The sequence below is a fragment of the Amblyraja radiata genome, chromosome 8, assembly GCF_010909765.2.
Source record: "Amblyraja radiata isolate CabotCenter1 chromosome 8, sAmbRad1.1.pri, whole genome shotgun sequence".
NCBI classification, from domain to species: Eukaryota; Metazoa; Chordata; class Chondrichthyes; order Rajiformes; family Rajidae; genus Amblyraja; species Amblyraja radiata.
This window is the reverse complement of record NC_045963.1, coordinates 56,488,994-56,510,430: the sequence shown is the minus strand read 5'-3', so window position 1 is coordinate 56,510,430 and position 21,437 is coordinate 56,488,994. Positions and strand designations below refer to the sequence as shown.

Here is a 21,437-nt window from a genome sequence, read left to right as displayed (position 1 = left end):
CAAGAAATCCTCTTCCTCAGCACCTTGCTACCTATTGCTTCTACCCTCATTTTACACCCCTCTGTCTCTACGCTCACACATTTAAGAAACCCTTTCCCTTTAACTCCATCCTCCACTATCCCATTCGACACCCCACCCCCCATATTCAGTTTAAAACCACCCATGTAGCAGTGGCAAACCTGCCTGCCAGAATGCTGGTCCCACACCTGTTAAGATGCAATCCGTCCCTTTTGTACAGTTCCCCCTTACCCCAAAACAGATCCCAGTGATCTAAGAATCTAAATCCCTGCCCCGTGCACCAGTTCCTCAGCCACACGTTCAGGTCCCGTATCTCCCTGTTCCTGCTCTCGCCAGCACGAGGAACTGGAAGCAAACCGGAGATAACAACCCTGGAGGTCCTGCTTTTCAGCATTTTTCCGAGCTCTCTAAAGTCATGCTGCAGAATATTCATCCCCTTCTTTCCGACATCGTTTGTGCCGACATGCACTACCACTTCCGGATGTTCACCTTCGCCCTTGAGGATTTTCTGCACTCTGTCCATGACATCCTGGATCCTGGCACCAGGAAGGCAGCACACCATCCTCGCATCCCGTCTGTTGCCGCAGAAACCCCTGTCCGTAGCTCTCACAATGGAGTCTCCCACTACAATGGCATAGCCTGCCTTAGGCCTTTTTGGTTTTGGCTCAACAGCCCTATTCGCATCGCAAGCCAGTCCGCCGCTCAGTGTAAACACGTCTTCTGTCCCGACAGCTTCTAAGTGGGTGAACCTGTTCACAAGAGGTACAACACCCGGGGACGTTAGCATTCCATGCTTCCCTCCCTTTCTCACTGTCTCCCACCTTCTCTCTTCCAGTACCTTAGGTGTAACAATCTTACTGTAGGACTTGTCGAGGAACGACTCAGTTTCTCGGACGAACCGGATGTCATCCACTTGCTTCTCCAGTTCCCCAACACGGTCCTTCAGCTCTATCTGGATGCACTTCTTGCATTTGTAGCAGCCAGAGGCACCAGCGGTGTCCTTGACCTCCCACATACTGCAAGCATTGCACTGAATCAGCTTGCCTGACATCTCCTTCTTTCCTCTCTATCTCTCAAGCGTTTTGCGTGGTCTCCTCTCCTCAGCCTCCTCGCCGAAGACTCTCGAGGCAAAGACTCACACTTCCCTCACAAGGCCGCTCACTCACTGCCGCTCGCTAAGAGCCGTCTTGCTTAAATTGACTGATAAATTGCCTGATTTACCAATTTACAAACCTCAGTTTACAAATTCCTCAGTTTTCAACTGTTTTCCCGGCACTGACTCACTTCTCTCCTCCCACTCGGGCTAGAGCCAATCAGTCGTATCTCTTGCTGATCATCCAACTCGGTATCCTGTACCTGCTTTCTCTGCATACCCCCTGGTCCCTTTAGCCACAAGGGCCACATCTAACTCCCTCTTAAATATAGCCAATGAACTGGCCTCAACTACATTCTGTGGCAGAGAATTCCAGAGATTCACCACTCTGTGTAAAGCATGTTTTTCTCATCTCAATCCTAAAAGATTTCCCCTTTATCCTTAAACTGTGACCCCTTGTTTTGGACTTCCCCAACATCGGGAACAATCTTCCTGCATCTAGCCTGTCCAACCCCTTAAGAATTTTGTAAGTTTCTATAAGATCCCCCCTCAATCTTCTAAATTCTGGCGAGTACAAGCCGAGCCTATCCAGTCTTTGGTTTTGTTCATGGGAGGTCGTGTCTCACAAATCTGACTTGAGTTTTTTGAAGACGTGAGCAAAAAGGTTGATGAGGGCAGAGCTGTAGATGTTGTGTACATGGACTTTAGTAAGGCGTTCGACAAGGTTATGGCAGGATGCTCTGGAAGGTTAGATCTCATGGGATCCAAGGAGAGATAGCTGAATGGATAGCAAAATGACTCCATGGAAGGAAGCAGAGGGTGATGGTGGAAGGTTGCTTCTCAGAATGGAGGCCTGTGACTAGTGGTGTGCCACAGGGTTTGGTGCTGGGCCCGTTACTGTTTGTCATCTACTTTAATGATTTGAATGAGTACAGGGTAAGTTTGTTGATGATACAAAAGTTAGTGGTTTTACAGATTGTGAAGAAGGATGTGAACGATTGCAGCAGGATCTGGTTCGATTGGCCAGGTGGGCAGAGGAATGGTTGATGGAATTTAATACAGAGAAGTGTGAGGTGTTGCATTTTGGGATGTCGAACAAAGGCAGGACCTACACAGTAAATGGTAGGTCTCTGGGTAGTGTTAAAGTGCAGAGGGATCTAAGAGAACAAGTGCATGGTTCCTTGAAGGTCGAGTCGCAGGTTGATAAGTTGGTCAAAAAGGCTTTTGCCACTTTGGCCTTCATCAGTCAGAGTATTGAGTTGGGAGGTCATGTTGCAGTTGTATAAGAGTTGGTGAGACCACATTTAGAATATTGTGTTCAGTTCTGTGCACCGTTATAGGATATTGTCAAGCTTGAAAGGGTTCAGAAAAGATTTACGAGGATGGTGCCAGGAATATAGGGAGAGGTTAAGTAGGCTGGGTCTCTATTCCATGGAGCATAGGAGGATGAGGGGAGATCTTATAGAAATATACAAAATCATGAGAGGAATAGATCGGGTAGATGCACAGAGCCTTTTACCTAGAGTTGGGGAATCGTGGACCAGAGGACATAGGTTGAAGGTGAAGGGGAAAAGATTTAATAGAAATCTGAGAGGGTAACTTTTTCACACTGACAGGGGTGGGTGTATGGAACAAGCTGCTAGAGGTAGTTGAGGCTGGGACTATCCCATCGTTTAAGAAACAGTTGAACAGGTACATGGGTAGGACAGGTTTGGAGGGTTGTGGACCACACGCAGGCAAGTGGGACTAGGGTAGCTGCAACATTGTTGGCCAGTGTGGGCGAGTTGGGCCGAAGGGCTTGTTTCCACACGGTATCACTCTAAAACTGTTTGAGATGCAGGGTCAAGAATTTTATTCTCTCAGATTCTTTCACCGCTTGCCATGAGAGCAGCATGGTAACCAGTGTAGTATCTAGACAGCTGGAGTTCTCACTGAGGTATGCGTTCATAATTTAGAGTAAAGGAACAGTTGCAATATCCATCTATATAAAGTTAAAATGAGTTGGAAGAATAACTGAGGTAAATGTTTAGGTAATTAATTCAGTACAAACATTGCTTGTCTAAGGCAGCAGCAACAAGGGGAAAAAAAAAATCAATTATTGGAAATCAGCCCAAACCATCTGCTAATCATTATAAACACCTAGTAGCAATAGTCATAGTGAGGGTAGAAATTTATTAGTGTTACTTTCCTGGAAAGAAGACTATTAAATTTCCCCCCATGTTTTGACTATGATATTGCCCCGCCTTTTCCATGGTTCACATTTTGAAGCAAATTTGGAGCTGAAAAATGTAAAGACCAGGTCTCTTACATTCTCTTAATCCATGGGAATATCAAGAGGTCTTTGCTGACTAGGGTTAATCTATATATTCTAGTTTGGTGGGGAAATAATTCCTGACCTCAAAAATATTCAAGACGTTGTGATGACAATAGCAAGTTTGCAACTGTGACAACATTTAGTCGGAAATAATTAGACTAACTATTCACATCAGAACTTTCGAACAAATTGTCATTTATGTCACCCTACATTTCAAGCCATTAACGGGTTGTTTAATGAAGTCAAGAGAAAATTAACAGCCAATTTATGCACAATATGGTCCAAGAGAACCATAAACTATTGAGATAGAAATGTTGGGCAGGTTTCCTGGAAAACTCTCATGTTGTTACATCGAGTGGGGAAGACAAATGCATCCATGTAAGGTGGCACGCCCATCAATGCAACATGCCATCACCACTGCACCAAAGTGTCCGTCGTGGTGCTGGAGTGGAAGTCAACCTTCAATCATCTGATTCGGAGACAGGAGGGTGAATAACAGAGCTGATGGTTCATGATGCCACATGGGATGTCACACTTTGAGCCCCATACCTAAATAAACAGAAGCTGTGCAGAGATAATTCTCAGAAAGTGTCAAAAAATTGATGGTCATATAATGATTATCAGTCAATCATAGTGCTTTACTTGGATGAAACAGAGTACATTTCCATGAAAACTGGCATTACAAATATTGCTGCAATATTACCATAAACACATGGTGATACCAGCTTCTATAAAAAAAGGGAAACCGTGTTAAGTAAACCAAGCTGAAATGCTGGAGTGCCTGCTGGTCGGTACATGACACCTAATGGTCCACAAAAGAAAAAAAAGATTGGAGTGGTCATGGTGAACAGCCATGTCAATCCACATCTTTGTCTTCGAGAAAGAAGAAAATGAACAAAAAAATGCAGATGGTAGAAATACAAAATAGAATGTTGTAGCTGTAAAAACCTAACAGCTCAGGAAGCATCCGTGGAGTGAGAAACTAAAATAATGTTTCAGGTTGATGGCCATTGATCAGAACCAATGAAAAGTCACTGACCCAAAAATGCTGGCAGTTTCTCTCTCCACAGGTGCTGTTTGGACTGCTGAACATGTTCTTGCCTTTCTCATCCCAAGTGAAGCATTAAAGTGAAGCAAGGATATAAATCCATGACCCTTTATTGAAACAAAACTGAAGCCCTTACCTTGAGACTTAAAAAAAAATATTGAAGATGAAAATTAGATTTTAAATGAATTTCAGCACAAAGCCCAAAGCAACAAGGGAAATTATTCCTGCATTAACAATGCAATCAGCATTTGGATGTATTAGTTGTGGACCAAATTATATAGAAACTGAACAGTAATGCATGTTGTCAAGGTTTTCAAACAACAGTACTCTGATTATATAATATACCAAATGCAATTGAAAAAACCTTAAAAAAAAATTTAAAACCCATGTTTTCTTTTAATATATAAAAGTGGTTGAAAGTTGTTCAGGTCCAGCATTCACATAGCTTCAAATCATACTATGACCTCATACCTTTCAGAAGTCTATGATGCTTTTGACATTAATTTTGAGTATATGTAGCTTAACAAAGGAAGTGATAGTAAGCTGAAATCCTTTTCAGGTCCAACACTGCCTTTATGTTTGCAATTTCATATACTAGCAAAAACATTCATGTTCTCCTGATATTTTCTTTAAAAAAAAAAAATTGTATTGAAAAAAAATCCAAAGCCTCAATATTTTTCTCCACATCATCCTCCATCTCTTCCTCGTCCCCAATACAAAAGAATTGGCAGCACAAACACCGACAACAATCTCACTGCAACTGTCCCCCCCCCCCCACTGTCAAGCGTTTACAAACTGCATTCAATTAAATTGCTCACCAGAAATAAATTCAGTTAATGCAAATTCAACTATCGCACTCCTTATATTTTCCCCAAGGGGTAATCATTTCAAATTTTGCCATTGAAAAGTATCAAGTATGACTTTTGAAGCATTCAGTTACTTAGTGGAGTGAACTTTTCCTGTATCAAAAAATTCTATGAAAAAGGCATGGATCCCATTTAATTTCAGACTTTTCCTCCTTCCCACCCGACAATGAAAAACTCATTCACATGTTTTTGTCTCCAACAGGCTGTGAGTAACAATGTAGGATCCCTGGACTGACTGCTGCTAAAGGGAGTGTGCTTCAGACACACAGTAATCTAGGGTGGCAAACTAAGGCTACATTGTACAATACTGCAGATTTATTTTTATACAATTTCCAGCAATTGCTTGCTATATTTTTTTTAAAAAACGATATCAAGTTCTTTAATTACACGATAACGTTGGGTCTCAGTTTATTCCCTATCCCTTTCAAGTTATTCATTTTTTGTTTTTTTCCCATTTTCTTTCTCATCGTCTGTTGAGTGAAGGCGTTTCCGCTTGCTGCAGTCAGCCTGGTTTTTTGCAGGCCGTGGTTTAAAGGTGATGATAATACAAGTCATGTTGTCACATCCAGTTCCATCTCCTGATGTATCAGGTGCCAAACAGTGATCCAGCAGCTGTGAACATAGAAAGAGAATGGATGCTGCAATATTTGAAGACTGCACACAAAACCAAATGGAAGTATTTTCTTCAGAGGATATAATTAAAATTTCCCCTATGGCCTACGTCATTGTGCACTTGGTAAGTTAGATTCTTGTTCCAAGTTTACATCTGCCCATGTAGTACATACCAAGGGAATGGGATTGCTTTGAGTTAACAAATAAAATAATGTAGACTAATGATAGGAAACTACATAGAGCATAACATTCTAACTGCATATTTAGACTATTGTACACTAATTTTGCCTGCTTTAAACAGATGGCTTTCTATCATGTGCATATTAATGGCACAGTTACCATCAGTCCATGTGACCATAATACTTTTTACTCCTTTTATTGCCTTGTCCTGAAGCGAATAGGATTAGCGTATTTGTGCAGGAAGGAACTGCAAAACCAAAGATAAACTCAAAAGGCTGGAGTAACTCAGAGAGTCAGACAGCATCTCTGGTGAAAAGGATTTGGGTCAAGAAGAGTCTCCAGCTTTTTGTGTCTATTAGCATATTTTCTAGTTGCTCATCAACAAGCCACATTGAACCAGTTGGTTGAAATATTGAAATGTACAATATCCAACATACTGATTCCCAAGCTATTGTATATTAAAAAGATGTGTAATGGTGGGCAGATATAGCAGAGATAATTTAATGGGGGCAAGTATAGCTGAAGTGTAGGATGAGGCAGAAAGAAGAGGAGGAGGATTAGAGAGGGGATCAGGAATTTTTAGAGGTGAAAGGATTGAATGCAAGGTCAAGCAGATGATGATAAATGTTATTGTAATATGAGACCCTCTCATTATCTCATGCCATTTATTAACACAAAGGAATTCTATTTTCTTATTATTCAATTGGACTTTAGACCCAAGCTAAAGGTAGATTAGCAAGGTATGTTAATTTCTGAGCTTTTACAAAGGAATTGGTCTAAATTTAATTAAATGGAAAAAAGTCTGCAAATAGTTAAATTTTCTGTTTTGTTCAACATCCCTCTAAAGGGAGAGTGCCAAATATAGCATATTTATTGCTGCACATTTCAATACTTTCAAAAATCAGAATACTATATTTGACTGAACAGGATGGAATCAATAGATGGGGATGAATGCATAGACTGACACAGGAAATTAATATATAAATATGGATGTTGTCCCTCCCTAATCTCTAAACTACTAAAGATGGACACAAAACGCTGCACTAATTCAGCGGGCCAGGCAGTATCTCTGGATAAAATGGTAAGTGACGTTTCAGGTCGGGGCCATTCTTCAGGCTGAGTGGGCGTGTCCATTTATCAAATGCTCTGCAGCAAAAGACAATTTTCATTGAATTAACGTTTTTAGCACAACATTCTCATGAGCACCTTTCCAAGCCAAGTATTAATTTAGTTGGGCAAACCTGGACTGAAGATAAACAAATTTTGGAAAGTGGGCACTTAATCACAGATTCATACTGTACAGAAATATTCTCTCGGGCCCAACTCGTTCATACTGACCAAGATGCCCATCTAAGCTGGTCCCAACTGCCTGTGTTTGACACATATCCCTCAGACCCCTTACTATCTGTGTAGCTGAATAAATGTCTTTTAAATGTTGCTATTGTACCTGCATCAATTACTTCCTCTCACAGCTCATCACATATGCCATCACTCTCTGCAAATAAGTTGCACCACAGGTTCCCTATTAAAGGTTTAGGAATAGGAATACTTTATTGTGACATGTAGCTAGGCATAGTGAAATTCTTTGGGAAAAAGACTGTGCATTTACCCTGTCTATGCTCTCATGATTTTGTACACCTACAAAATCATCCCTCAATCTCCTACACTCCCAGGAATAATATTCAAGCCAGGCCAATCTCCACAAATAACTCAGTCTCTTGAGCCCTGGCAACATTCTCATAATTATTTTCTGCATTCTTTCCAACTAAATGGCATCCTTCCTATGACAGGGCGACCAAAATTGAACACAACGTTCCAGGTGCGGCCTCATCGACATTTTCTACAATTGCAAAATAATGTCTCAACTTCTATGTCCAACGTCCTCACTGATGAAGACCGGCCAAAAGCCTTTCCTCCACCCTATTTACCTGTCACTTTCAGAAAACAATGTACATACTCCTAGGTCCCTCAGTGCAACAATACTCATGTTGAAAGTATGACCCTGGTTTAACTTCCTAAAATGCAGCACATTTCATTTAACCGAATCCATTTGCTATTCCTCGGCTGTCTTAATCAGCTGATTGAGATCCCGCTATAAATCTGCATAAGCCTCTTCATTGTCTGCAATACCACATTTTTTAGTGTTATCTGAAAACCTACTCACCACGCCTTGCACGTTCACATCCAAATCGTTGATATAAATGACAAACAACAATGGACACAGCATCAATTCCTGAGGTACACCACTAGTCAAGAGCTTCCAATTTGAAAAACAACCTTCCACATCACCTTCCATTTCCTACTATGAAGCCAATTATGTATCCAATTAGCTAGCTCTCCCTCTACCCCAAAAGATCTAATCTTCTAGAGTAACCTACCATGCATAACCTTGTCAAAGGACTTAGTGCAGTCCCTATAGATTACAGGTGTCACGCTGACGTCATCGGCCTTCCTGGTTATCCTTTTTTTTAAAAGGGTAATCAAATTTTTGAGACGCATACAAAGTTGACTACCCCAAATCAACCCCCGTCTTTCCAAAGGCATGTATATCTAATCCCTCAGAATCCCCTCCACTAACTCAACCATCACAAATGTCTGGCTTATTGGTCTATAATTATGCTATGCAATCCCTCTTAAATAAAGTCTACCCTCCAGTCTTGTGGGATCTAATCCGTGGCTAACAACAATGCATATCTCAGCCATATCCGAGACACGTATCTCTACAATTTATTTTTTAATTTCCTTCTGTTCTTGGATGTCTCCGATTTATCTACCTTCATCTGTTTTAATATGTACAGCACCTCTACTGTCTCAAAAACATCCGCATTACTTTCAGCAAGGCCTTTGATAAGGGTCCATATTGGTAGGCTACTCTGGAAGATTGCATGGGATCCAAGGAGTGCAAGCTAACTAGATACAGAATTGGATTCTTGGCAGGAAGCAGAGGGTAGTGGCGGTGTTTTTTTGGATTGGAAGCCTGAGATTAATGATGTGCCCCAGGAATTGGTGCAGGGCAAATGCTGTTTGCCATCTACATCAATGATTTGGAGGAGAATATACAAGGCATGACTGGTAAGTTTACAGGTTACATTAAAATAGGTGGCATCATGGAAGGTGAAGATGGTTATTAAGAATTGTAGCAAGATTTTGATTAGCTGGGCAAATGGACGGCAGAATGGCAAATGCAGGTTAATTTGGCTAACAATGGGGCTTTACATTTTAGGAAGTCAAACTAGGGCCGGACCTTCACAATGAACGATAGAGTAGGGACCTGTGGAGTATTGAAGAGCTCAGTGATCTTGCAGTATATAAGTATACAATTCTCTGAAAGTGGCATCGTAGATAGATAGGATGCTGAAGGCAGCTTTTGGCAAGCTGACCAAGCAGTCAAGTAATTGAATAAAAGTGGGCATGTTATGTTTCAGTTGTACAGGATATGTGATGCTGCATTTGGGAGTACAGACACTCCCCAACTTATGTAAGGGTTATGCAAGTCGGAAACAGAAGTGCTACTGTGCACACGTGAATTTACAATCCGATGCGGATATGACGGGTGGAGCTCTGGTGCGGAGACCGGGAAGGCCAATAGTGAAAACAAACACTTGGCAGTGAACAGGTTAAATCTTGTATCTGCCTCAACTACGTCCTCTGGCAGCTCATTCCATATACATTTGCGTGGGAAAAGTCAGGGCGGTCAGTCGGCTTAAAGAATTGCTAACAAAAGTGCGAGTTTATGCAAGTGGCTTATTACGAAAGTCAGGGGAGTGCCTGTATTGTGTTCAGTGTTGGTCAGCCTATAGGAAAGATGCCATTAAGCTGGAAAGGGTGCGGAGAAGATTTACAAGGTTGTTGCCAGAACTTGAGAGCCCGAGCGATAGGGAGAGACTGGGTAGATCTTTAGTCTTTGGTGCGCAGGAGGCTGAGGGTGATCTTAAAGAGCTACATAAAATCATGAACAGAATAGATTGGGTGAATGCTTTCTCTTAGGGTAGGGGAATCAAGAGCTAGAGGGCACAGGTTTAGCGTGAGAGGGGAAAGAGTTGATAGAATCCGAGAGGCTACTTTTCCCACGCAAATGTATATGGAATGAGCTGCCAGAGGACGTAGTTGAGGCAGATACAAGATTTAACCTGTCCACTGCCAAGTTTTTGTTTTCACTATTGGCCATGACATGTGTAAACTCAGGGGTGGCATTGAATAGGTTAAAATACATTTAGACAAGTCATATGACAATAAAATACTCTTGACATATGCTGTGTTTCTCCAGCATTTTGTTTTTTGCTCAAGATCCCATCACCTGCAGTCTCATGTTTCTCCCAAGATGCTCTTTTCCCCTTAATATATTATAAAACCTCTTCAGATTCTCTGTCAAATCTACCCCATGCCCCCTTTATGCACCCCCCGATTTTCTTCTTACGTATACTCCTGCATCTTTTATATTGGATTTCCTTTTAGTCGAGTTAATTTCTCTATCATAATTCACCAAATACCCAGAAATATCCTTCCTATATAATCTTGGCATCAGCCCCTACCTCTTCAGATATGGAAGATAGCATCCTCAAATCTCCATTCTCATCTTGCTTGTTGATGCGTTCACTGATGAAATCTACAACCTCTTGACTGCTCAATACATTCCTGAAAGACAAAGCAATTTCTGGAGTTGCAAGATCCATTTTTTTGATTAGAAATAGAAGCACAGAAAGATCATTTGGCTCTTCTATCACATCTCCAATTCCAGGAGGCTAAGGGAGCCCAAATTGAATTAAGTAGGATAACATTTATGGGCAGAGATAAAGATTTCAATACGTGAAGAAAGGGGATCAAGCAATGGACACGATGATTGTGGGTTGACAACGGCAGAAGGAGATTGAAAGACAATCCTGAAGGATGTAATCCATGTAATCAAAAAAATTAATTACAGTAAAGGTGTCAGTAATGGCATGGATGTATTTTGGCAGCAGATTGTATATAAATAGGTAGACTTTGTGATGGAAATAGATTCAGATCCGATTCAGATTCAGATTCAACTTTAATTGTCATTGTCCGTGTACAGTACAGAGACAACGAAATGCATTTAGCATCTCCCTGGAAGAGCGACATAGCATATGATTTGAATAAATATTTACATTAGCATATATGCAGACAGTGTTTTTACTGTGGGAGGAGTGTCCGGGGGGGGGGGGGGGGGGGGTGATTGGCAGTCACCGAGGTACGTTGTTGAGTAGAGTGACAGCCGCCGGGAAGAAGCTGTTCCTGGACCTGCTGGTCCGGCAACGGAGAGACCTGTAGCGCCTCCCGGATGGTAGGAGGGTAAACAGTCCATGGTTGGGGTGAGAGCAGTCCTTGGCGATGCTGAGCACCCTCCGCAGACAACGCTTGCTTTGGACAGACTCAATGGAGGGGAGCGAGGAACCGGTGATGCGTTGGGCAATTTTCACCACCCTCTGCAATGCCTTCCGGTCGGAGACAGAGCAGTTGCCATACCATACTGTGATACAGTTGGTAAGGATGCTCTCGATGGTGCAGCGGTAGAAGTTCACCAGGATCTGAGGAGACAGATGGACCTTCTTCAGTCTCCTCAGGAAGAAGAGACGCTGGTGAGCCTTCTTGATCAGAGTTGAGGTATTGTGGGTCCAAGAGAGGTCATCGGAGATGTTAACACCCAGGAACCGGAAGCTAGAAACACGTTCCACCTTCGTCCCCTTAATGTGGATGGGGGTGTGCGTGCCGCCCCTGGACTTCCTGAAGTCTACAATGAGCTCCTTGGTCTTCTTGGAGTTAAGGGCCAGGTTGTTATCAGCGCACCATGCTGCTAAATGCTGGACCTCCTCCCTGTAGGCCGACTCATCGTTGTTGCTGATGAGGCCAATCACCGTTGTATCATCTGCATACTTGATGATGGTGTTAGTACCATGTACAGGTGTGCAGTCATAGGTGAAGAGGGAGTAGAGGAGGGGGCTCAGCACACAGCCCTGTGGAACGCCGGTGTTCAGGGTGAGGGTTGAAGAGGTGTGCTTGTCTAACCTAACAGACTGTGGTCTGTTGGTTAGAAAGTCCAGTATCCAGTTGCAGAGGGAGGGATCGATGCCCAGGTTACCGAGTTTGGTGATCAGTTTAGATGGTATAATGGTGTTGAATGCTGAGCTGTAATCGATGAACAGCATTCTTACGTAAGTGTCTCTGTTGTCGAGGTGGGAGAGGGCGGAGTGAAGTGCCGTTGAGATGGCATCCTCCGTACTCCTGTTCTTGCGGTAGGCAAACTGATAGGGATCCAGCGTGGGGGGTAGGCAGCTTTTGAGGTGTGCCAGGACCAGCCTCTCGAAGCACATGGTGATGATGGGGGTAAGTGCAACTGGGCGGAAGTCGTTGAGGCTTGCCGCAGTGGAGTGTTTTGGCACTGGCACGATGGAGGTGGTTTTAAGGCACGTGGGGACAACTGCTTGGGCAAGTGACAGGTTGAAGATGTCAGTCCAGACGTCTGTCAGCTGTGCAGCACAGGCCCTGAGCACACGCCCGGGGATGCCGTCAGGGCCAGCAGCCTTGCGTGCATTAGTCCTACTCAGTGCCACGTATACGTCGTAGGGGGTGAGTGTGAGGGGTTGGTGATCGGCAGGGAGCACAGCCTTGATGGCTGTCTCTAGATTGTCCCTGTCGAAGCGGCCATAGAAGTGATTAAGCTCCTCAAGGAAGGAGGCGTCGCTGGATGTGGGGGTGGTGTTGCACGGTCTATAGTCCGTGATGGCCTGGATGCCTTGCCACATGCGTCGGGGGTCGGAGTTGTTGTTGAAGTGCTCCTCAATCCTGAGCTTATGGCAGTGCTGGGCCTTCTTGATGCCCCTCTTCAGGTTAGCCCTGGATTAGCTGTAGGCTCAAGCATCGCCTGACCTGAAAGCGGTGTCCCGTACTTTCAGCAGTAGCCTGACCTCGCTGTTCATCCATGGCTTCTGATTCGGGAATATGGTCACCTGTTTGAGGGAGGTGACACTATTGATGGTGGAGTTTATAAAGTCCAGAACAGAGGATGTGTAGGAATCAATGTCCGTGTGGGAGTCAAGGGTGGCCTGGGCTGCAAACGCCTTCCAGTCAGTGTTTCCAAAACACTGCTGAAGTGTGAAGTCCGCTTCCTCTGACCAGACCCTGAACTGTCCTCACAGTTGGTTTAACCCGTCTGATGAGTGGGGAGTACTTAGGGAGCAGGAACAATGAGACGTGATCAGACTGACCAAGGTGGGGGAGGGGGATGGCTTTGTAAGCTTCAGCCATGTTGGTGTAGACTTTGTCCAGTGTCTTGTCTACTCTAGTGGGTAAGGAGACATGTTGGTGGAATTTGGGGAGTAGTCTTCAGGTTAGAGTGATTGAAGTCACCCGCAACAATGAAGGCTGCCTCGGGGTTGTGCGTCTGTTGATTGCTAATGGAAGTATGCAGCTCTTTCATTGCAAGCTTGGCATTAGCATCAGGAGGGATATAGGCTGCAGTCACAACAGCGGAGGTGAACTCTCTGGGCAGATAGAACGGTCTGCATCTAACCAAGAGGAACTCAAGATGATCAGAAGCTATTGAAGAAAATAACAAATTTAGTTTTAGTTTAGTGTAGAGATACAGCACTGTAACAAGCTCTTTGGCCCACCAAGTCCAAACCAACACATTCACAAAAGTCCCATGTTATCCCACTTCCACATCTACTCCCTACACACGAGAAGCAATTTTTGCAGAGCCCAATTAACCTGCAAACCCATACATTTATGGGATGAGGAAGGTAACCGGAGCACCCGGAGGAAACCCATGGCGATCACGGGGAGAACAAGCAAATTCCGCAGACAGCACCCGAGGCAAGGATCAAACCCGGGTCTCTGGTGTTGTGATGCAGCCACTCTACCACACGAGTTACTGTGCTGCCCTTTAATGAATCGAAAAAAATGTAAATTACAAACAGTAACCCAGCCCAATGGTTATCAACTCTTTGGAATAAAAGTCCAACTTATTCACACTTAGCAAAATATTGATTCCAGAAAAAAAGCCCAATGACATGCTGTTCCTTTTAAGAAATTGGGATTGCTGAACTCTAATTTATCTCAACATTATTAAAATTGCTTGAAATATGAAGGTGTAGACGGACTAAGAATGCACAGGATCTCACTAAAATAATAAAAACAAGAAATCAATACTTGCCATATTCCATCACAGGCAATCACCATGAAGTCATGGTTATCACTTAACGGCAACAACTTGAGATCAGGTAGCGCAGAGATCATCTGCTCCTCTGGAGGAAGGTTCTTATTCCTCTTGTAGAAGTGATCACCTACAACAACAGTTATAATTAAGTGTCAGAAGACACCAATGTTTCAATGCAACAATTCCATGCCAGACATTGCACTATTTTGCTTTTATGCTGCTTCGATTCCCATTCATTTTGAAGTGGGTCATTTTCCAGTGTCGTATTTCAAATTTACGCCATCTAGCAACCTTTTTTTCCTTTACCACGATCTCTCTACTGCTCTGGAGAAGTAATCTGCATGTTAATCAGAAAGCTGCAACGTGTTAGAAAATACACAATGCAAACTTGAATTGGGCATCATCCGTTATGTAATTTAGTGGTAAGCCCCAAACCTTACACTTCCTTAAATACTGGCAGCAAGCATCAGGGAAATGAACTCCCCAGATCTTAACAGAATTATTGCTTAAGAGTTAATTGAGAGGCCAATCCAATAAGCAGATGGAAGTATGCATTTAACCCATGACAAGGTTCAAGGATTGTACATAACAAAATAAATCTCAATGGAATATGAGGAGATTATTGTCAATTCTTCAAACTCCAAGTTCTGATATTAATGATGAAAGTGATGACACTGTTACTGGTCTACGCTTAGAAATGTAAGTAAAAACTGCAGTCATCTCTTTAATGATGTTGCAATAAGTTGCAAACAAGTTTCTGTGTGGGATCATTAATTGAGGGTTACATTGCCAAAATTAATTTTACATAATTCCATAAGGGGAAAGATCCTCTGGACTGACCCAAGCCCACACCCCAGAAATGGCTGTGCATAAATGCACCACTTGGTCTAATTCACTGTTTTCTTTGGTGAACAAATTTAAGCATGCATTCCCCACCATGTCTTCATCTCAAACTTTTAGTGTGATGTATTTGATATCACAGCATCTCACATACAACATACATAAAAAGGGGCATGCAATACATTTAACAAGCAAGAGCACGTTTCAATTTGCAATTTTAGAATTTAAGGTCAATCTGGTACAAAACTAGGTACAATATTTCAAATTGGATTATTTTTCAGTGATATTATTTTATTTATTATTATTATTTTTTTATCCTTTTAGTGATGTCTCCTAATTTGAGGAAAGACATTCTTGCTATTGAAGGAGTGCAGCGTAGGTTCACGAGGTTAATTCCCAGGATGGCTGGACTGTCATATGATGAAAGAATGGAGCAACTGGGCTTGTATTCACTGGAATTTAGAAGGATGAGAGGATATCTTATAGAAATATAAAATTATTAAGGGTTTGGATGCGCTAGATGCAGGAAACATGTTACCGATGATGGTGGGGGGGGGGGGGGGGGGGGGGGTCCAGAACCAGGGGCCACAGTTTAAGAATAAGGGGCAAGCCATTTAGATTGGAGATGAGGAAACATTTTTTCACCCAGAGAGTTGTGAGTCTGTGGAATTCTCTGCCTCAGAGGGTGGTGTAGGCCGGTTCTCTGGATACTTTCAAGAGAGAGCTAGATAGGGCTCTTAAGATAGGGTAGTCAGGGGATATGGGGAGAAGGCAGGAACGGGGTACTGATTGAGGATGATCAACCATGATCACATTGAATGGCGGTGCTGGCTCGAAGGGCCGAATGGCCTACTCCTGCACCTATTGTCTATTGATATAATTTGTTGTATTCTTTAACGTTTGCAATGAATAAAACACATTTCAATATATAATGAATTCTGACAATGTAACTTCCATTCCCTCATAGATTCAATTAATGATCTCTACAGTTTTCACATGCATCCTTGGATTACATATGTTGAAAACTACAATACAATGCCTAGGAGCAAAATCAGACCCATTAACCCCTCAAGTCAACGTGTAAGAAACAACTGCAGATGCTGGTAATCGAAGGTAGACACAAAATGCTGGAGTAACTCAGCGGATGAGGCAGCATTATGGAGAGAAGGAATGGGTGACGTTTCGGGTCGAGACCCTTCTTCAGACTGATGTCAGGGGAGGGGGCGGGACAAAGATAGAATGTAGGCGGCGACAGTAGGACTGGTGGAAGATCTAGGAAGGGGGAGGGGATGTAGAGAGAAAGCATAGGCTATCTGCAGTTAGAGAAGTCAATGTTCATACCGCTGGGGTATAAACTACCCAAGCAAAATATGAGGTGCTGTTCCACCAATTTGCGTTGGGCCTCACTCGAACAATGGAGGAGGCCCAGGAAAGAAAGGTCAGATTGGGAATGGGAAGGGGAGTTGAAGTGCTGAGCAACCGGGAGATCAGGTAGGTTACGACGGACTGAGCGGAGGTTTTCAGCGAAACGATCGCCTCAAGTCTGTTCTGCGACTGATAGTATCACGACTGATCAAATCAGTGGCCTCGATACCACTCTTCTGCTTCTCCCTAAATTTCCCTGTAGTTTAAATACCTGTAAATCTCCACCTTGAAAATAATCTATGACCCTACTACACAGATCTCTGGGATTGAGAATCCAAAATAATTTTCTCCTCCCCATCTTGTCAACACCCATCATATTAATTCCGAGGAGGATCAGAATATTTCACAAAAATCACGGAGTTATGCAGGACATGAATTGTGTAAATAAGGCCTTTGTTCAGATTGACCATCAAGCAACATTTACATTGATTTCATTTTATTAACCTAAATTCCGATAATAAAACTGGTCCCACCCCGCACCGAATGTTCTACCACTCACTTACATTAGTGGCCAGTTAATCTCCTATAATCCACATTTTTAGGATGTGGGTGGGATCCAGAACACAAACAAAAACCCACAGGGTCACAGGGAGAGCGTGCACATACACAAAGCATCGGTCAGGGTTGAACCTCAGAGTTAAGACAGCAGCTCTAGTAGCTACGCCATTGCGTCATCCATTCTTCTAAACTGCAATTAGTATAGACCAAATTGACTGAATCTTATTCAATATTCATCCCACCATTTAACCCAATGAATAATCACTACAAAACAGAAACATAGGCAATACGTGGACAAAAAAAAACATGTAGTGGGAAGTTGCAATATTGTAATCCAAAAGAGGCCATGGAGATATTCAAGAGAAGATCAGCAACTTTTATCATTTGGTATATAATTGGTGAGAACCAGCAATGAAGACCAAAATAAATGAATGAATGAATAAGTTTATGAATTAATTAATAAGTTTATTGGCCATGTATGTACACATACAAGGAAATTGCCTTGGTGCTCTACTCACAAGTAACATTTAAAAAAAAAATTACCTATTGCCCGAGAGAGGTTTAATCCTCCGTTCACTCTCCCATCTAAAGTAACTTTTCCACCAGCATTCTTAATCCTGGCCAGTTCCACTTCATCCTCAGGTTTGTGGTCATAGGACATGTCAACAGCCTTGCCACACTCTGAAACAACACAGCGGGAATCCCCAGCATTGGCTACTATCAACTGTTTCCCACGGATGAGTGCCACGACAGCCGTTGTACCACTGTCAGAACCAGGCTGGAAGACAAAATACATTTTAATGACCATTTCATGTTTTCAGATGGGACATATTATAGTAACTCCTAAAAAAGTAACACTCATGTTCTAGTTTGAACACATTTAATGCATGGCATGGACCTGCTTTCCAAAATGTGGATTTCATGAGTAGAGTCTCAAGTGAGATATCCAAGTATTTCTAAATATGACGTATAAAGCAGCTATTGAATGCCACAATTGTCTTCCAATTGTCTACCAATTCTGTATTCATGCCTACTATATTCTGTTGTGCTGAAGCAAAGCAAGGATTTCATTGTCCTATCTGGGACACATGACAATAAACTCTCTTGACTCTCTCGACAATACAGTGTAACAAAAAAAGAGTCAATTTTTTAATCCCACTAAAATTTTAGAAGAAACAGACTAAAAACAATTTCTGCCGACTGTTTGCCAAGGCAGTTTTTTTTATTCTTGATTGCCAAAAGATAAAAAAGTTAGAGCTCATAGGATGTTATTTTTCCACATTTTATCTATTGCATTTGCAGATCCAGCTTCTGATTATTAACCTTGACAATGATCGTACAGAGCAAGAAGATGCAAAGTTCAGTTCCCAGTGTGCCAAGGCTGCTGATCTCAGCCAACATTATCGTGGAGGAAATAAAAAGATAATTCCACTGTGCGAGCAATGGATAAGGAAAATGTTTAAAGTAAGACAGACAAAAAGCAGGGGATATGGGAAAATATCCACATAACAAGAATGTTATCTGCACTCAGTGTGAATGTTGGCAGCCTCAAAAAGGCTGGCAGCACCATCAAGGATCCACACCATCCTGGACACACACTCATCCCTCCGCTGCCTTCAGGTAGAAGATACAGGAGCCTGAAATCTGTAACATCCAAGTTCAGGAATAGATGCTTCCCCTCAGCCATCAGACTATTAAACTCAACTCAAACAAAAATCTGAACTTTAATAGCCTATTGCACTTTATATAAACTCTCATGAACTCTTGAACTTGAAGTTGGAGGAAACTGCAATAATAGGTTGGTTGATCGCTTCACAGGAACATGCTGCCTGTCCCGCTGAGTTACTCCAGCATTTTGTGCCTATATTCAGTGTAAACCAGCATCTGCAATTCTCTCCAACATCATTAAGACATAACAGTTTTCAATTGCAAAGTTGTTTGTGGCATCTTGTAGCGCAAAAATTAATCATCATCACCTTTCCCAAATACAATCATCATTACACTTCTAAAGTAACCGCTGACTTTTGGATGCTAAGGAAGTAATACAAAAGCTACAAAATAAATCAGGATATCTTGCATGCGTTTCAACCCCAATAATAACATCATGAGAAAACAATTAGAGTGACCATAATTAAGATACAATTATTTCTGAACACAAATTTGTTCTCAATATTCTTTACAAAGTCCGAGGTAGAAAGATAAGAATGCTTTTTGCAATTTTTAAGCACCCACATAATTGCTCCTCCTGTTATTCTAAAATAACTTGCCTATACTTTGTCAAAACAGAATAAAGCAATTTACTCTTGGAATCTAATCTCACTCAAATGATCTAACAACAATATTTGTAAGGGCAGCAGAGCTCACGTTAGCTGGGCAGATGGTCATACCCAGAAAGCCAAACTATAGCCAAACTCCACTTTGCTCTCGGGTGCTGAATTAAATTTTTATTAAAAACTCTTCAAAGTGATGATATGTTGATATCTGATCTTGTGGGATAAGAGACAATCATAGTGAAACAGGTCCTTCGGCCCAACTTGCCCACACTGGCTAACAGGTCCCAGCTGCACTAGTCCCACCTGCCTGCATTTGGTCCATATACCTCCAAACCATGTTACTGTCTTAACAGTTTCTTAAATGTTGGGATAGTCCCAGCCTCAACTACCTCCTCAAGCGGAGGCAGCTTGTTCTATACACCCACCACCCTTTGTGTGAAAAAGCTACCCCTCAGATTCCTATTAAATCTTTTCCCCTTCACCATAAACCTATGTCCTCTGGTCCATGATTCACCTACACTGTTGCAAGAGACTGTGCATCTTCCCGATCTATTCCTATCATGATTTTATACACCTCTAAGATCACCCCTCATCCTCCAGTGCGCCAGGGAATAGTCCCCGCCTACTTAACCTCTCCCGATAACTCGGACCCTCTAGTCCTGGCAACATCCTTGTAAACCTTCTCTGTACCCTTTTCAGCTTGACAAAACTTTCCTGTAACACAGTGCCCAGAACAGATAATTTATGAAAAAGGTGAGGACAGAGAGAATTTCAAATATTCTTTCTCAAAGGGCAGTGAATATTTTTGAGGCAGAGTTGACAAGCAAAGAACTGAAAAGGTTCACCTGTAGTGAGATTACAATCAGATCAGCCTTCATTTTACTAAGTGATGCAAGTATGTGGTAATGTTCACAACATTATACATTCGAAGTGTGTCTCAGTAAAAGGGACAATAGGACACCATAGATGACCCTTCTCTAATTTATAAGGACCTACCTCCTCTTTACCATCCATTCCAGGCAACATAATGTCATCTTCCTCTTCTGCATCATCACTCTCTTCTTGATCCTCTTCGTCCTCTCCATCTTCTTCCTCCTCCTCTTCGCCTCCTTCACTACTATATTCCTCTTCCTCTTCACTGCAGTCCTGCCAATGAAAGATTTCAAAAAAGCTCCAATTAATATCCTTATGATCAGAATAGTAGAAAAATATACAACTGAATTACTGCAAATAATTTAATGTATTGGAAAGGATTAGTGATGGAACAAATATAGTCCACATTCTGCGAGGTAAAAAATAACCTACATTTGGATCTTCAGTTAGAAACATAGAAAATAGGTGCAAGAGTAGGCCATTCAGCCCTTCGAGCCAGCACTGCCATTTAATATGATCATGGCTGATCATCCAAACTAAGTAATTGAATGCTAAGTAATTAAACACTCTGTCATTAGGGCCAGCATTAAACAGTCAAATGCAGCAGACCTAGTCAACCACACACAGGCGTGATATTCACCTCCAGAAAAAAAAGTAGGAAGTATTGGCCAGGGGTCCTAGAGGCCGGCTAGGCCCCCTGCGGGGTCTAGGGACAGCGCCCCGGTGGGGGATTCAGGGGGCTCCTGCATTTTCAATAAATTGAAAGTAATTCCTAAGCTTTCTGCTGGTAATTTACATAACAGAAGCTTGGAATTTTTTCGAACACAAAACCAGTAAAATAATCCCCAAGATAAATATATTCATGAAATAATTGACATACAGCTAAAAAGATCTTTACAAAAAATGTTACCTGAATTTCTAAATGAGCTATTTGTAGAGATGCCAAAAGAACACAAAAGTAAAACCCTCACATTACCTTAGAAAGGTACCATCTCAAGGCATAATTATGCACAATGTTGCAAGGCAGTTAACTGTCAATACACTGATGTCACATCTACAACGCGAAGTAGGTAGAAAACTAAAAACCTCTGCCAATAACAATGAAAATAAAAATTCCCAATATAAACAGAAAATCACCAGAAAGGGGAGGGGGTAGCCGCTGCCCGGGAGGTAGGGCCCCGCATCTCTCTAACCCCCACTATCATCGCCAGTACCATTCCATTT

The 21,437-nt window shown here is 42.3% G+C and overlaps 1 protein-coding gene across 1 annotated transcript in view; it reads right to left on the bottom strand.

Moving 5' to 3' along the window:
* Window positions 1–4,042: 4,042 nt before the first annotated feature.
* The window catches only part of ppm1g (protein phosphatase, Mg2+/Mn2+ dependent 1G), a 49,998-nt gene continuing 32,603 nt past the window's right edge, over window positions 4,043–21,437 (bottom strand). Inside the window, exons 6-10 of the mRNA XM_033025963.1 lie at window positions 20,337–20,486; window positions 17,611–17,845; window positions 14,302–14,431; window positions 10,664–10,766; window positions 4,043–5,951 (exon numbers count right to left, since the gene is read on the bottom strand). Of these exons, the coding sequence (XP_032881854.1) occupies window positions 5,769–5,951; window positions 10,664–10,766; window positions 14,302–14,431; window positions 17,611–17,845; window positions 20,337–20,486 (801 nt within the window). The 3' untranslated portion in view covers window positions 4,043–5,768. The remainder of the gene's footprint in view (window positions 5,952–10,663; window positions 10,767–14,301; window positions 14,432–17,610; window positions 17,846–20,336; window positions 20,487–21,437) is intronic.